The sequence below is a fragment of the Micromesistius poutassou genome (assembly GCF_964030765.1).
Source record: "Micromesistius poutassou genome assembly, chromosome: 6".
Taxonomy (NCBI): Eukaryota; Metazoa; Chordata; class Actinopteri; order Gadiformes; family Gadidae; genus Micromesistius; species Micromesistius poutassou.
In genome coordinates, this window is record NC_140276.1 from 3,403,089 (window position 1) to 3,420,059 (window position 16,971).

The 16,971-nt window shown below is 43.8% G+C and overlaps 2 protein-coding genes across 2 annotated transcripts; one reads left to right on the top strand and one right to left on the bottom strand.

The window, feature by feature from the left end:
- Positions 1–2,728: 2,728 nt before the first annotated feature.
- smyd5 (SMYD family member 5) lies at positions 2,729–8,730 on the bottom strand (the record flags this gene model as incomplete). The annotated part of the gene is made up of 13 exons (XM_084469040.1): positions 2,729–3,113; positions 3,649–3,719; positions 4,259–4,353; positions 4,637–4,693; positions 4,895–5,001; positions 5,175–5,245; positions 6,096–6,158; positions 6,391–6,495; positions 6,838–6,907; positions 7,000–7,121; positions 7,592–7,731; positions 8,193–8,301; positions 8,638–8,730. The coding sequence occupies 13 exons, from the start codon at positions 8,728–8,730 to the stop codon at positions 2,963–2,965; spliced, it is 1,254 nt and encodes a 417-aa protein (XP_084325166.1). The 3' UTR covers positions 2,729–2,962.
- Positions 8,731–9,613: 883 nt separating this feature from the next.
- LOC311345016 (uncharacterized protein) lies at positions 9,614–11,640 on the top strand. Its single transcript, XM_084469378.1, has 4 exons — positions 9,614–9,690; positions 10,294–10,466; positions 10,716–10,948; positions 11,234–11,640. The coding sequence occupies exons 2-4, from the start codon at positions 10,295–10,297 to the stop codon at positions 11,612–11,614; spliced, it is 786 nt and encodes a 261-aa protein (XP_084325504.1). The 5' UTR covers positions 9,614–9,690; position 10,294; the 3' UTR covers positions 11,615–11,640.
- The last annotated feature ends 5,331 nt before the right edge of the window (positions 11,641–16,971 follow it).

Here is a 16,971-nt window from a genome sequence, read left to right on the forward strand (position 1 = left end):
TGTAGCTGTACCTCAGGGTCCTGTATCTGCACCTCAGGGTCCTGTATCTGCACCTCAGGGTCCTGTAGCTGTACCTCAGGGTCCTGTAGCTGTACCTCAGGGTCCTGTATCTGTACCTCAGGGTCCTGTATCTGTACCTCAGGGTCCTGGTCCTGCACCTCAGGGTCCTGCACCCGCCCACAGAAGGCCTAACAGCGAAGTGACAATGAGTGGTAAATGGTAAATGGTCCTCATTTATATATAGCGCTTTTATCCAAAGCACTTTACAGTGTTGACTGACATTCACCCATTCATGCACACATTCACACACCGACGGCGAAGTCGGCCACGCAGGGCGACAGCCAGCTCGTCGGGAGCAATTAGGGTGAGGCGTCATGCTCAGGGACACCACGACACTCTGCTAGAAGGAGCCGGGGATCAAAACAGCAACCTTGCGGTTACCAGCCAACCCGCTCTACCTCCTGAGCTAATGCCGCTAATGCCGCTAATGAGTGGATGCGGGAAGTGCAGTGCTCTTGTATTTGCAATGCGTGTAATGGCCTTCCAGTTGAGCTCTGAGCGGTAGGGAGTTTGGAGAGCTATGAGCATGGCAGCAGTGTTTTGTTATGCATGTGAGTTTGACCCTTGTTTGTGAAAGGGGCTAGTAAGAGAAACAGGATAAGCAGTAGAGCCGGATGGGTTGGAAAATACGTTGGTACGGCAGGAGGAGATTGGGCGGCATAGAGTGTGTCATCGATCATCATCGTGTTCTAATGAGGGTACACTAATTAATCCATCCATGTACATGAACAACATTATGGATCACAACCCGATGAATCCCACAGCGCTGTACATGCCCCTGTGGAGGTGATTGAGTGAGGGAGCAAACAAGTCGATTAGAGACATATGTGATAATTGTGACTTTGACGTTTTTGTCAGGTTATATAATTTAAACTTAGATACAATTATTCAATTATTTATCATACCATCAAATAGAACAGCATACCTTATATCACTCTATTTCAAGGTATGTCGTGAATTTATACTCATATGTGATCAGAGAGTGGATGAAAGGATTGTCATGAAATAATTCGAATAGCAACCTATGATGTTGAATACAAAAAGACAGACATTAGTACATTTTATGAATGCAATGCAAAACAAATTTAAAGTTGTTTAGTTGGCTAACATCTGCTGTCAAATCATATTTGGCACCAACAGACAAATTGTTGAGTCAGGCTGGCCACAAACATTTTCTGAATTGATTGAATAAATAATTATATTCAAAAGGGCCTGGAAGAAACAAAATAGACAATTATGTACCAACAAAGCCAAACTGGGAGAAAATTCACACCACAAAAATCGTTTATGAAGATGTGGCTTTTAAAGTTGTTAGTGTGCTACAGTCGGTTGGGTGTTTGATTTGTATGTCAGCTGAAATGAGAGTTATGTAGCTGTGTCCTCAATACTGAGTACATATGCAATAGCTTATAGTCTGGTGGTGAAGAATTGATTGTTCGTATCTCCCCCATGGTAGAACTGAAACAGAATAAGAAATGAACGTCAACTAACATGAGACACCACTCTTAACTATGCTGTGATACCCCCACCAGGTACAAATTGCACAAATCAACTATTTACTGCCAGAGGTACAGTACAGAGATATAGAAAAGATCTAAGTGGTGAAATAAACAAGCAGTATGTGTTACTACGTTGCCCCAGGTTGTATAACGAGACCAAGTGGATTGGAATACATTACAATAATGTTTGAAAACCGAACTCATAATTATTCACCTTGGTGTGGTTCGCTCATTATTGGCTTGCTGATGTCATATTGTCAATAAAAGAGGCGAGGTAGTCTATTACAAACCGACAGCTATGGTTGGGCGGTTTGTAAACTTTTGCTGTTGAAAAAACGTGCTTCACGAGATTCACACCGGATTTAGCTCGAGCTTTGCTTAAAGGGGGGATATTTTGCCACCAGGTGTGTGAGTATGATTATCCATTACAAGCTGCTTGAAGATCAGCCCTTCCCTGTGCCTTAGTGACATCACAGGTGTGAACTTCCTCCTAGATGTATGGTGGATAGATCCGTCTACCAGCCTACTCAGTGGACTGGATTTTTAAACGGCTTGTGATGGCTAATCACACTCACAATTGGTGGCAAAATATCACCGCTTTAATTTTTAGCAATTAAACACCCCTCCAAAATGCACAAAAAAAAATTTAAGTGCATTTTGGAGGGGTTTATTTAGCTGAATCTGGGAAAAGGGAAGCAAAGCTCGAGCTAAATCTGGAACAAGTGAAGCACATTTTCAAGCACAAAAAACGTTAAACGGCCCCCCATAGCTGACATCTGTCCAGCTGTCCTTCACCAACAAGCTTGGCGTCTACCCTTTCTGCTGATGTAAATGAGAAGTCATTTCAAAATGGACAACGGTATTGGCTTGCGGAATATATATATATATATATACACAGATATACTTTTTCAAACATTTATTTATCATTCTATTAGTTTACCCAGGTATATTAAAAGCTAAAAAACAGATTTACAGTATATATAGTTACATCTTCATTTTCAAGTTTAAAGCCTTCCATTTTTATTTGTTATGCTGTTACACATTGGGAACTCTTTCTATCTTTCTATCAACCAATTTTGGCATTGTTGCATTGCATTCTCTATAATGTACAGATTTCCTTGGAAAAGGTTTTCTAACATGAAAAAAAAAAGGAATGAACTAAGTTTGTATGAATGTCGGTTTTATTGATCACATAACCAACAATGACAGATGTGGCGCTGGGGGAAATCATGGTCAGGGCTTGGCTTGGGCTCAGTGCCTGCGCGTGGGTGTGTGGTACTGGTGGCTAAGCATCATGCCGGTCACACAAGGGCCTCCCAGTGGGGGGGGGTCAAGTCTCTAGTGTCTAGCTCCCTTGTTTTCCTTTTTTATTCTTTTTTTTTTTTTTTCAACAGTGTTCCCATTTAGACGTCCGTCATCTCGTCTTCCATCTCATCCCCCTCCGCCTCTCCTTCGACCTCGCCCTCGTCGTCCTCCTCCTCCTCCGAGGTCAGGTCAGCCTCGTCGGCCTGGGACGTGCACCGGGCGCACGAGCAGACAAACAGATAGTTCTCCCTGGGAAGGGAGGAGGAGAGGGGGTGATGGAGGGAGAGAGAGAGAGCGAGAGAGAGAGAGAGGAGGGGTTGCATAAGCGTACATCTTGTCCTTTCACGGAGACTGAGCAAATCACATCAGATGTTTTTGGCCCATCGTTGGCAGCATCCCCCCCCCCCCCCTCCCCCCCAACACATCCATTCTGCTCCAAGTCTGCTCCCCCCCATAAGACTAATAATGTGCATTTCCATCAGTGATCTGGAATCCCACATCTGCCCATAACCCCCTCCCCCCCCATAGTTGATATAGCGGTGAACCTTGCACCCCCCCCCCGCCCTGCCCATGAAAAGTAAATGTCAATCCTAACAAGCCCTTGCCCCCCAAGGTACACAATCAATGGCCAGATCGACAGCTTGTTGATTAATGGGGTCTCCAACACACACACACACACACACACACACACACACACACACACACACACACACACACACACACACACACACACACACACACACACACACACACACACACACACACACACACACACAGTGTTTACCTCAGAGTTTTGTGTCTACTGTGTCGGCTGCGGTCGCGCTGACAGCAGTCCAGGTAGCTGATGCAGATCTCCTGGGGGGGGGGGGAATGAGTTGGCATGGCTGGAGAACACATCTCACGACATCTCAAGCGTTGCATCATAGGTTGGCAGTGCCCTCCCTCCAGCCCCCATGCAGAGAGAGGCCCTCCCTTAACCCCCCCGCTGCATGTCTCTGACAGTGGTCATTCAAAGCTCTCCTGTTTGGGCGTGGCATTCAGAAGGGGAAGGGGGAGGGGGAGGGGGGGGGGGGCTGTTCTAAATGCCTGACGCTGTTTTGAATACCATGTCACAACACAAAGTGTGAGAGTGAGCGCGAGGCCGTCCTATATCTAGGCTCAAATATATACCCCCCCCCCCCCCCCACACACCTACTCTTAAAGATCCCATGCCATGCCACCAGGTGTTGAGTGGCTCACGTTGCTCAGCTATCCGTCACACATCTAGGTGGACATGCCCACTTGTGATGTCAGAAGAGCCCGATTTTCAAAACGGCTCAAAACGGCTAATAACACTCACACCTGGTGGCATGTCACGGGACCTTTAAATGCAGCCCACGGACCACGTGGCGTACCTCTCCGGGCTGGACGTCACTAAGGGCACTGAGGTGAAGCAGGAAGTTGTTGTCCGGGAAGGCGGCCTCAGCGTTTGGTATGCAGCTGTGGTTACCTGAGCAGGTGAGGAGAACATGATGCAAGTAATGAGTCTGTACAGGTCAGAATCAAGCTGCTGTGTGGTGAGCGTTCTGGCGCTGATTGGCTGCCGTGCATCACCCAAGTGGGTGCTACACATTGGTGGTGGTTAGTGAGGTCTCCCCTTCACTGCAAAGCGCTTTGGGTGTCTTGAGTGTCTAGAAAAGCGCTATATAAATTCAATTAACAATAATAATAATAATAGAATGGTTTGGTGTGGTTTCTCCCCCCCCCCAAAGCCCTCAGATGTCTGCACTCACATGAGCTTTGGAGCAGGAAGAGCCCAGACCCCTCACAGTTCAGGAAGTCTCCCGTTTCTACAGACGGGGAGGAAAATAAATAATTAAGAAATAGGAAGTGACCTTTATCAAGATTACAGCCCGGCAACACACAACGTACGATTGCACTGATGCACTTGTTTCACATTTCCCCTTTTCTAATTCAATATAGCTGTGACAAATCAGCACTGATGAGGCCGACACGTCTGAATATTAAAGAGAGAAAAAAAAAATCCTGACCTTTCTCGATATCCTTGTACAGCTGGTCGATAAAGGAGTCCAACTGCTCCCTCTGCTGTGCAGGGAGCTGAAGTGCATCACAGGCGTGTACCCATTGACTCAGGGAGCTAGAAAAAAAAATATGACATTATTAATAATACTACTAAATGGCTATGGCAATTTGAAAAAATTACACTCAAATGACCCTAACCCTCAATCACAGAAAATTATATGAAATAATTATAAGCCTTTGGTAATAAAATGGGGGTAGAAATGGAAGAGAACCGGAGGGAGGGATCACCTGGTGCCGATGCCCTGTCCATTGGTCCCCACCAGAGAGAACAGGGAGCGGAAACCCTCAGGAGTAAACCACTGGAACACAAAGACAGCGCCTCTTAGAGTTTAAACATGTTACTCTCTTCTCCATAACAGACATGATCTACTAAAGAGGAGTAACAATGTAGTGCTTTGCTCAGAGGGACATCTGTATTGTAAAACTTTGAGACTGGTTTGACCTCCTGAAATATTTCCAATATATGATGCAGTTCTGGTATTCTCACCGCTACCCCTATGCTTGTGGACATGAGGGCCCCCCCCCCCCTAATGCCTTCTCCCCCTGCTGGTTGGAGGCTGGTGCTGTGCTCTTGTGTACTGTCGTGCACTCTGTGACCCTCTGTGTTTGTGATAAAAGCCGACTGATATCTGAAGCACTGGCAAACAATAGAGAACTCTATCAGATTTCAGTCTATAGATGAATTACCATTGTGTGTTAGTGGATTCTGTTATGGGTTATTTGATTCACTGAATTGCTCCGTTTAAATGTTCAGCTTAAGAAAAGGCTTTCAGAACATAAACACAAGCTATGAAGCTTACATCCCATATCCCCAGCTTACATCCCCCCCCCCCCCAATCAGAAATTTCTTTAAGAATAGTGACCTAAAATGTTTGGCATATTGATTAAAATAACAGGTCTGATAAAAAAAAAAGAACATCACGTCCAAATCTGTGACTAACTGTACACAACTTCTGAAAATGTAAGATAATGAATAAAAAGCCTTAGAAGTAACACATACATGCTTCCTTCATCAGACCTGAAAATCAAATGCCTGTTTTCGAATACATTCATGAAACATAAAACATATATGTAATCACATAATTATTACAATATGAATGTAGGATGACTTAAAGACAATCCAAAACAATAGGCTCTGTCGTCACTTACTCGACTGAGGTGATCTTCATAAAGTGCCGACTTAAAGAAGCCTTGAAGCAACGCCAGCTGCCCCTTTGGAAATATGTACCAAAAGAATCATTAGCATTCACATGTAATTGTGAACCTCAATTTTTGCAAGTTTGCCATAATTACAACTAGCAACATGACGGGTGAATATAAGACAACAGATTTTAGGAAGGAGAATATCAAACAGGGAATTTAAATCTGAATGACATGCTTTTATAAACACAATAGCAGTAACAAAAAAAAAAATCTGACACTCCAACAGGAGTAGGACACTCACTTTAAACTTCTCCCCAAGCAGCTTATGGGCAATCTCTTCTTCCTCGTTTGCAGTGCGACTGCAGAACTGGGAGAAGAGCTTCTGCCATCGTCCTTTGTCTTTGGCCTGGGAAACAATGAAATAATACACAATATTTGACTACTACAATCGGCTATATGATGTGCAATGGGCACACGCTGTCAAAAGAACCAATGCATTTAATGTATAATTCTTATACTTCTCTGGACCCCTCATTACCGACTGTGATGTTTATACGGGGGGGGGCATGACAGGGACCCATCTACTCCTAACTGATGATTGCAATACACATTATTATCATCTTGTAACATGAGTGTCATCCATCAATGGTTTCATTAAAACCAACTCTCTGCAATCATCCAAATGGAGAATGATAGGAAAAAAAATCGCAAATAAAGTTTAACCTATGAGTTATAGGGAGAGAATCACCTGCTTCACAACGGCCACCATCCTGGCCATTAATGTGATGCTGGAGGACTCAGGAGGGTAATGCATACTCCTGGATAACACACAAATGACTCAAGGTTAAGGTAAAGTGAACAAAGAGCGGGGAAGATCCTCTGCAGTTATACACGCCATGGCATTAATAACCTCCAGGCATCTTTAAGTTTGTTGATTGGATGGTCTGGGTCTTCATGGGAGGGTCCTAAACACAGAGCCCGATGGTATTGGTCCGCCGCAGCTTGCCTGCACTCACTGCTACAGTACATCACCTGCAGGGGGAGACAAAGACACACTTGTATTTCCTCTTTTGAGAGAAAGGGTTTATATGGGGCACCTGGAGAGACAACCTAAATCGGTAGACTCTGTCACTCTGCCAAATACTATTTCCTTATAGACATGGCACAGTTTCCATAGCCCATCTTGGGATATGGAGGTCATCTTTTTTCTTTCCAACCAAGGAAATCAGTGCTACTCCATAAAATATTCCATTATAACATCTGCACAGGAGAAAAATAGGGCAATGTCAATTTTAATTTCAAGCCAAATGCCTACACATTTAATACAATTAATGTTGGTATACATTTGCAGGTATACAACAAGCCGACTACCAGTTGGCCATATCTCATTCCCAAAGTGTATACTGCAAGTGATACTATAACGACATGCACACGTTTCATACAATCAGGCTTTGAGCGTTACCTGCCATGATGCGGCGCAGAAACAGGCAACAAGAGCTCACCTGACAGTGTGGGCAGGCTTGGTGGCGGTCGGCCTGCACCCGGCACAGCTCCGGGTACGGCAGGCTGAGCCCAGGCTTCCCACTAAGCCGCCTGGCATTCTCCTCCGCTCCCTCCAGAGCACGCATACAGTACTCACAGGCTGAGAGACAGACAAACAGACGGAGAGGGTGAGCGGGAGAGAATGGCCGACAAGAGACAGACAGATGGCCAGACAGAGAGCGAGAGAAAAAGGCAAACGAGATAGCAAGAGAGAGGGCGACAGACAGACAGACAGACAGACAGAAGCAAGATTGCAGGCCGTTATAGAGGGAGTTTATTTGCAATCTGACCTATTAGGTCGGATTGCAAATAGTCAATAAAGTTGAAATAGGCTATATGTGATTTATGAAGAAAATATCGTTTCTGCAATAGATGAGATGATGATACAATGAGAAAAAGCAGGCATAATTAGAATCAGATGTTTTCATACACATTTAAATCCAGAAAATTATTTCATACATTACAACAAATGTACAGAAATACATATCCTTCCACCACATGAATGATAGCGCCAACTGCTAGAGTCCTTTGCAAACTGTTGCAATGTGCAAGATATCTCACCTCTATATTTATATAATGCATTCCACAGGAACTGAGATGAAACAACGGGACGTTCAACAAAAATAGTGTCTCCTTTCTTGATGCTCCTCCTGGCAAAAAGGCCTTTCCCCTGCAACGTGGAAGTTCTTCATTAGTTTGTTTGTAGAATACATTAACACAAGGGACTGTCATGACAAAACAATTTACAGGATGAAAACTAGCTAGACGTTAAGTCTCTGCCACGCTACCCAGAGATCATTTAGGGATGCAATCCGATATCGCTTTTGATCGCAATCTCCCATCAGATCCTAGGGATGGACAGCCTACTGCTGGTTTGCTGTGGGATCATGTCATCATGGTCCACTCACGTGGATCTGCTAATGTAGAGCTAATGTCTGATTTAAGCGTCAATTCGAGCACGGCAATTTAAACAATCGAGTCACCGCCAAGCAGCGAGAGGGTCTACCTTGATCTTGTCAATAAATCGGACTTCCACACAACTGCTAACTTTGCCGGGATCCACGCAGAGAGAAAACATGTCATCTTGGGGAGCAGCCATGTTTAGTTGTGTAACCTTTTCCCTTTCAACCCTGCACCGACGTGGTGAATGAATGAATGCAAGAGGGCTCCCTCTAGTGGCGGATAAAAAGACAAATCAGGTTTCAGAAAAGTTTAATCTTTATTTGTTTTATAAGCGTTGAGGGCATCACAATCTCCCTCCTCTGTTATAGCCCAAATGTAATCAAACATTTTGCACATGGTTCCTAATAACACACACACACACACACACACACACACACACACACACACACACACACACACACACACACACACACACACACACACACACACACACACACACACACACACACACACACACACACACACACACACTGCTACAAAACAATATTATTTCAAACTGCGGGGGGCAGTGTTGCAATAACGTTTTCCCATCTAGATGATGTCACGTTTCAGAAGAACTTGATTTTACATTAATGAAGTTGTACATGTATTGGCTCGGCGAAGAACAGATGATGTGTTCATTACTACCTCAGGGCAAACAATGAAAGAGTAGAAGGTCCAGACGACCATTAGACAGACGGAGAGTCGAGGGAAACAACAAGAGGGGGAACCTGATTAAGGCAAGAAAGGAGGATCTACAGGATAACACAATACACTTCAGACTGTTACAACACAGATTGTTGCACATTTAGATTGGTGTGTTAAATTAGAGTGAGTGGTCCTTGTTATTGATTTAAGAAACATTATGTCAATCTATGCATTACATTTTTTCGATCGTGCATTTTTGCAAACAAAAAAACAATATGCACGCACCCCCGCTACTTTTCCATACTGTAGGGGCAGTGTTTCGAAAACGCACAGCTATTCGTTTAGTTTCACAATACAGAAGAACATCTTTGTTTACAAATGGAGTTTCCACGCGATGCCAGTGGTATGTTCCTCCAATAGAGGAGGCTGCAATTTCAGGACCGTAGTCCTAGGACCGCATTTCTAGAGTGTGAGTACTGAATGTGAATCAAGTTATAGTTGTTAAACGTTCAAAAACAGTTTATGTGTCAGGAATTGGGCAGCAAAGTTAACGTTTGAAAGCCGAAGTGCAAAGTTAACGTTTGAAAGCCGAAGTGATAGTGAGCTTCCATCCAAAATATATCGCAAATGTAAACTGAGAATCCTCAGGAAATCGGCAAAAGAAAATCCCAATATATGTGGAACTATGGTCTTGCAATAGAGGAAGCTGCATGTTCAGGACCACAGTTCTGGGACCATCTCTAAAATAATGCCTCAACTTAACCATCCCTAACACAATACCTCAAATGACCATTTCTAACCTTAATACCTAAACTAACTCTAAACTGAACCATCTCAATACTAATACCTAACCTAAACCTAACGTTACCCATTTCTAAAAATACCTTAACAACTACCCTACACCTTACTATCTCGAACCTAATACCTAAGCTTACCCTAACCATTAAAAAGAAGCTCAATCTAGGACACGATTCAAAATGTATTTGGGTCCATCACTAGGCTTAGGACTTATCTATGTTGGTGAAGTGATCTCAAAATGTTCTATTTGACCAATTAAGGCTCTCTTTTTCAGGATGCATGTGTCAATCCAAGAGGGGAGGTCCCTGCCGGAATTGGAAAAATGCACCACATGCTGCAAGCACTTCCACTGCCCCTTCTGTAGCTCAAACGTGTTCCACCCAACAAAGCTGAGCAAGGTCAGAACCCATTTAGAGAGCCATTTCAACCGAGCGGTTCTCCATGAAGGTAAAGTTTGCCAACAATCTCTCGGGATATGCAAATACAGTTCCAATGTGTCTATGCATGAAAGGCTTCCTGGATGTTTTATTAAATTCTATTTTGAGCAATGAATCAAAATGAGTCCCTCTCTGATTTGTTTATGGTGACCAGCTACTAGTTTCTGATTGTAGTGTTCATCATTTCCACTTTGAAACACAACAATCCTAAAATAATTACACTCTTCTATGTTACTCTAATTCTATGTTATGTTTTTAGGATACACCATTCACAGATGTGGGTTGGACTGCAGACAACGTTGGCATTACCACTGTGTCCACTGCCAGTCGATGCTCTCACGTAAACTGGACTTCATTAAACATCTGTCTGTGTGCAAGAAGAGGCCCTTTAAAATAGCTCCGACCATCCTAGCCTCCACAGACCCCATCATCCCAGCTCCAACACCAGCATCTCTCACTGGGCCAACCACCTCAAGTGCACAGATGCAAATGGTCTGTTTGAAGCCAGTACATCAACTATTTTAAAACTAAGTACACGGATAGAAAGTAGTATTCGGGCGGAATAAACCTTTAAAACTAAGTACTTAGACAGAATGTAGTATTTGGATGGAATCAACTTTTCAACACTATTTGGGTGGAATAAGCTATTGGGTCTTACAAATGTTGTCCTTGGAACTGCTTTCTTTGACAATAACAATTAAATAGTTATACTATTGTAGTATGGGTAACTACACTGAAATACCTAGTATTTAATTCATCCCATTCTTGTGTTTCCAGGTGGCTGTGGAGGCAACAGGGTTGCAGCTTGTTATGATCCCCCAGGCTTTGTCGTCTTCCTGGTCCAACGCATCAGAGCTCAGCTCCATCTGCGGCGCTGCCCTCCCAAACCCCTCTGCCTTTCCCACTCCTGCGGAACACTCTTCAGCGGCCATTCCCACCACTATTCCAGGACCAAAGAAGAGGAGAAAACACAATGAAGATGCCACAGTGAAGAGGGAATGGGGTACAGCGGCGAAAAGAGCTCCTCAGCGACGCCAAAACTCTGAAAGTGGGAGGTTTGGGCTTGTGGTCGCTGACATGCTGGAAAAGGTCCCACTTGAGAAGCAAAATGACGTGAAATTGAAGATCTTCCAACTACTCAGTGAGTCGTCAATGTGAACATTGATAGGATTGAGGCGACACCACTTTTTGTTTCACATTTGTTAAAAGTTATGTGCCCTGACAACAGTATGCTGGTGATGTTATGTTGAAATCAATAATTGTTCCTTATCTGAACAGATTCTTTTTAAATAAAAAAAGTTACTTTGTAGTAAAGCATTTGAATTTATGAAAAATATTTTCTTCATCTTGACTGCAAAGTATTGATTCCCATCTTGCTTGTCAACATGGGAAGACGGTTGACAAGCAATACACAATCGATAAGGGAAGGAGGAGGTGGTCATGTCTGGAGAGATTTTACACAGCAGGGCAGTGGTGGACATGTCCTGGCTGGAATGAAAAGAGTGTTAAGTATTGCAGTATCAAGTGGTAGGCCTCCAAAACAAAAATGGAATGGAAAAATGACCTAGCACTGTCAGTTGAGGACAGGAAAGGAGACCTTTCTAGTCAAGAGTTTACACAAAGCTTATTCAATTAAAGGGCCCCTATTATTCCCCCGGGTGTGAGTATGATCAGCCTTTACAAGCCGTTTGAAAATCTACCCTTCCATGTGCCTTAAGGGCTGATTATGGTCCCACGTTCATGCAACGCAAGATGGTTACGGACAGTGTGCGAAATACCCTTCAATATTCGGGGGGGGTCCCCATCTCCCGATTGTTGCGCAATAGCGATCTAAAATTTTCTCATGCAGTAGGCCTATAGCATACTTAGCAGACGTTAAGGCGCAAAGTCAAAGTAGTTGTTTGTGGGCGGTTCTATGGCGCTGTTGCTATTATGACGGCGAGATAAATGAGCTTTGCGCCCGGCGCAAATCTAAAATGGGTTGGGCTGAAACCCGCATGGAAACTCGTAGGTGTGTTTTGGGCGTAACATGCAATAAACCAATGAGAGTGGCATCTCCCATCCCCTTTAAGAGCCAGCGCATTTTGACTTGACGAGTTGATTTTTGACAGCGCGTTTGCAGTCTCCGCTGAGACAAATGCATGACCACATGAATTTCAAACTTCAAATGGCTCAGTTTATGGCCAAATAATAGGCATAATTAATACTTGGAATAGCGTTTTCTTCTCCAACTTCAGAAACACCGATTCGTCATGTAAATTGCGGCAAAGACAACTTAAAACATATGCGGACGCGGTCCTCGATGGCCGCAACTGTGGGTCTATTTAATGATATGCGGCAATACATAAACAAACATCGTTTGTTACCAGTATTGTATACATTATCGTTTTCGATTTTTTTTTGGACATGCGCGCAGGTCCAAAAAAAACATGCGCGCGCAGGTAAAAAAAAAGAACATTTCGCGCAGGTCAAATTTTTTTTATATAATTTTGTTTTTAATTTATTTTTTAAATATTTTTTTTATCATTTTTATTATTTTTAACTTCTAAAATTAAGTGAAATATACATACACAGACTAAACTGTGATATGAAACAACTTTATCTTATAACCAAGTCTCATATAAAAAAGAAATATGGCCTTGCTTTTTCTTTGCAGAAAAATTAAAAATTGCAAAAACACCAATGATGATTCATAATGTTTGTCAATCGGATGCTTATTAGTTTTCTGGGGAACAGTCAGCCTCCTATCAACTGTATCAATCAAAGTCCTCATCTTCAATCATTGGTACTGCTAATCCTGTGTGTACAATGCATTTTGCTCTGGCGTCCTCCTTGGTCTGTTGTTGTTCTGGGATGCACTAACTTTATTTGCACTCAGTGGCCCATCCTTGTCGGAGGCCTTCTGTACCTGTGAGGTAGAATGGAGGGGTCCGATTTTTCTGTCTCTCATCCACTCCCGTCTCTCACTCAAACATACGCGCACACACAGCACAGCTCCAAGTTGTCTCTATACTATATTTCTGCTCCTTTTCATCTCCCGTCATAAGAACATTATGTATGTAACCGTGGCTATCTGTTGCGTGGCTTTCCCACTAAGATAGCTTTCTTTACAAAACATTAGTATTCATTTTTTGTGTTTCTCATGTCACAGAAACCACAGTGAATCCTTTCTGTGCCCCGCTGTGGTGTCGACAGCACAGAGCTCCGGTACCGTTACAGGACAGCGGTGGTTTCTTTCAGCTTGTATTGTATTCCAATTTTAGCGAGGACTTTGGGATGACCCGTCTGCCAATGACTTCATTTGGTTGTGTTTTAACCGGTGATTGTTGCGCCAAACTGTTTACAAAGGGACAATTGCTTGCGACGCAGCAAGTGCCTGCTAGTTGACCTACCGGGCGGGACGATCAGTACTTCCCCACATAAAGAGCTTAGTTCTGATTGGATCGCTTCCCAAATCGTCCCGCTTACATTTTCGTCTCGTTTTTATTTAGTATTTAGTTGTCGTCTCGTTTTCGTCAGACTGTAGACCAGGTATTTTTCGGTCAGTGGCGCAATTGCATTGGCGCATTTTTTAGATCACTAAAATTGCACCAAGTATCATTTGCGCCGGAACACGCCCCTGCTTTTCGCCGACACGCCTCTCCAGGCGCAAGTGTAGTGGTGCCTGGTTGCTGCGGGGGAAAATCAGCTTGCCGGGTGCAAACTAGCAACGACACATGCGTCGGTGTAGAAAGTCAATTGCACCGGGAGCAAGATAGGGCCCTTCTTCTGTTTGGCGCACATGGCTAATTTGCATACGCGCACAGGACTGGCTGGCTCCGCTTGGCAAAAAATAGAACATATTTGTGAATAAATGTTTACAATTCTGAATACTGGACATGGTGAGCTTAAACACATTTAAATTACCATTAGTGACAATAAAAAAAATTGACGAAATTTGAGACCCCCGTCAAATTTTGCTTTTGAGGCTTTCAGGGGGTCTCATGGGTTAATCGGGGGGGCTGGCCCCCGGACCCCCCCGTATTTCGCACACTGGTTACCCCTTACTTCCTTGCGGACCCTCCTTGAGTCCACCGCAAGGGCCTGACGTGCGCCTCCCAAAAATTGTAACCTTCCGTCGAGGCGACGCAGCAGCAAGGGCTGTGATTGGTCCGCTTACTAAAACCCGACGCAGAACCGTAAAGGTTCGCGACTGCGTCGAAGCGTCTCCGTGGTCATTGCGTTGTGTGAACGTGGAACCATAATCGGCCCTTTAGTGACATCACATGTGGGAGTGTCCACCTAGGGTCCAACCACACTGCCCCAGCCCATCACTCTCCTCCATCCCCCAGTCACTACATCGCTTATCGGCGTGGAGGAGTCAATTCAATTAGGTGGAGTGCAGCGGGTGGAATAGATCTGCTTCTTTTTAATCCTCCTTATGGCCACTTGCCCATCGTGCCCGTAACCCCCGAAGAGAACCACAATGGAAACAAGTCTTTGGCCGTTCTTGTGTACTTTTAATTATTTAAAATGTATGTTGTTACTTCCTTCAGGCAACCAAATATGTATTTATAATGGCAGAATTAATAAATGTTTCTATCTAGCGGGTTAACATTCTGCGTAAGAAGGTTCATTACGATGTCACTTTAACAAAATGATATGGCAATCATGTTCACTCAATTGTTAATAACTGAATTGATTGATTAATAGAACATTCAGTAGAATTTTGTAGATTTACTGGATTATTCTTTGCATACACAGTATGCATTTACACAAAACACTGTTAATATTGAAAACATAGTGGTCTTTATATATCCTATCATTAAACAAATTCGGAACTATCTGGGTTCGGCCATATCAGCTTTAACTCAAGTAGGAAGAGTGGGAGTTAACCAATGAGGAAACAACACACAGTAGTCCAACAAGGCCAAGGCTAAGTACCACCGTTGCCTCATTAGAACCAGGAAACACTCCGTCCTGAAAGTATTCAGTAAAGGTATTTATTACATAATTTAAATTACAGAAAGTTATTGTAAGTCACTTGTTAGCAAACATTTAGTATGAATTAAATCAGAATAATGTAGCACAAGGAAAAATAGTTAATATTGTGTGCAAAAGATAGCTATGGTCCTCCTCTGTCAATATTTAGCTAACAATTCCCTCCCGCGAGTTGAAGATGGTTCAAAGGACAATGCGCGATAGTGAACATGTTAAAGGTCCCATGGCATGCTATTTTATGGATGCTTTAATATAGGTATTAGTGGGCCCCTAATACAGTACTTGAAGACGTTCAAGAAATTAAGCCTTGGTGCAGAGTTACAGCCACTACGAGTTAGTCCCACAATGAGCTCTTCACAAACGCGCCGTTTTTAGAGGCGGGTCAAGGTGGAGGGTGGGGGTGTGGCCCTGAGCAGCTTGCGGCCACGGTACCATGCGCTAGTGTTTACAGTGGAACACTCCGGGTGCTCCGGCTGGAGTCCTGGAGCTCTATATCTAAATAATATCATATTATATTTAGATATCTATATAATTTAATGTATATTATCATGGTCAAAAGCTGTTTGCGCCTCTGGATGACATTATGAATCTCAAACGACCACTGCCGCGGCAGCGGTCCGTCGGAGCCCCGCTGGCCACCCCCGGGGCTGCCCGCCCAGCCCCGCTTCCACAGCAGCGGTCCATGTCGCGGTTCCCAATTCCTTCTCAACCAACCTGACGCAGTCTAGTCTTTTCACCAAATGGGAGCTTTATGCTAACTTGCGTTATTGTGTTGCGTGTTATGCGCCATAACACCAACAGCAGAACGGTTATCCAAATAACAAAGAACACTTGCGTGTGTGTATTCACACACACACATGTGGCGCTCGCACGGTCATAGCTCATTGTCTCATTGGCGGGCCAAATTTTCTGGGCGGGCCAAGCAGAGAAAAAGGGAGGTAACCTGGTCCCGTATGACGTCATACAGGACCGGAAGCCAAATCGAAGCGTTTCAGCGATCCTTTTTTCAAAGACGGAGTAAGATAGCTACTTCTCGGTTTACACCTAATGCAATTTTTAGCTACTGGGGGACCATAGGGAGGCTAGGGGAACTCAACTTAATGTTAGAAAAGTGAAATTTTCATGCCATGGGACCTTTAAGATAAAGAAATACCTGAACCCTCGCTGTAAGTGTTTGTGTTGTTAGTTCATATATTCACATTATTGGGGTCAAACAACCTGGTGTGTGGGGATATCTAGTCAAATATATCATATCATAAAAACATCCATTCACTGCTGCTAACGCATACAACACATATTCTGAGATTTATATTAGCTATGTCCTTGTACAGTAATCTGATGTTTCACAGTAGGCTTGGTTTTGTGGTCGTCGTCTTGTTATTTCATCGGCCGTGCAGAACCGCGTGTGAGCGTTACACTCCGTGTGATTAGTGTGTGGTGATCTACTCCCCTGTTCCTCAGCGAGAGGGTCCTTGGCCTGTGTTCCGATGGGCTTTGTCCAAGACAATTATTCACAGCCAGCCCCATTCACTCCC

Bases quoted from the DNA above. Each gene is read 5' to 3' on its own strand.
- LOC311345016 (XM_084469378.1), top strand. From the start codon at position 10,295: ATGCATGTGTCAATCCAAGAGGGGAGGTCCCTGCCGGAATTGGAAAAA. The intron at 10,467-10,715 runs GTAAAGTTTGCC...TTATGTTTTTAG, and splicing joins CCGAGCGGTTCTCCATGAAG to GATACACCATTCACAGATGT. The intron at 10,949-11,233 runs GTCTGTTTGAAG...TTGTGTTTCCAG, and splicing joins CAAGTGCACAGATGCAAATG to GTGGCTGTGGAGGCAACAGG.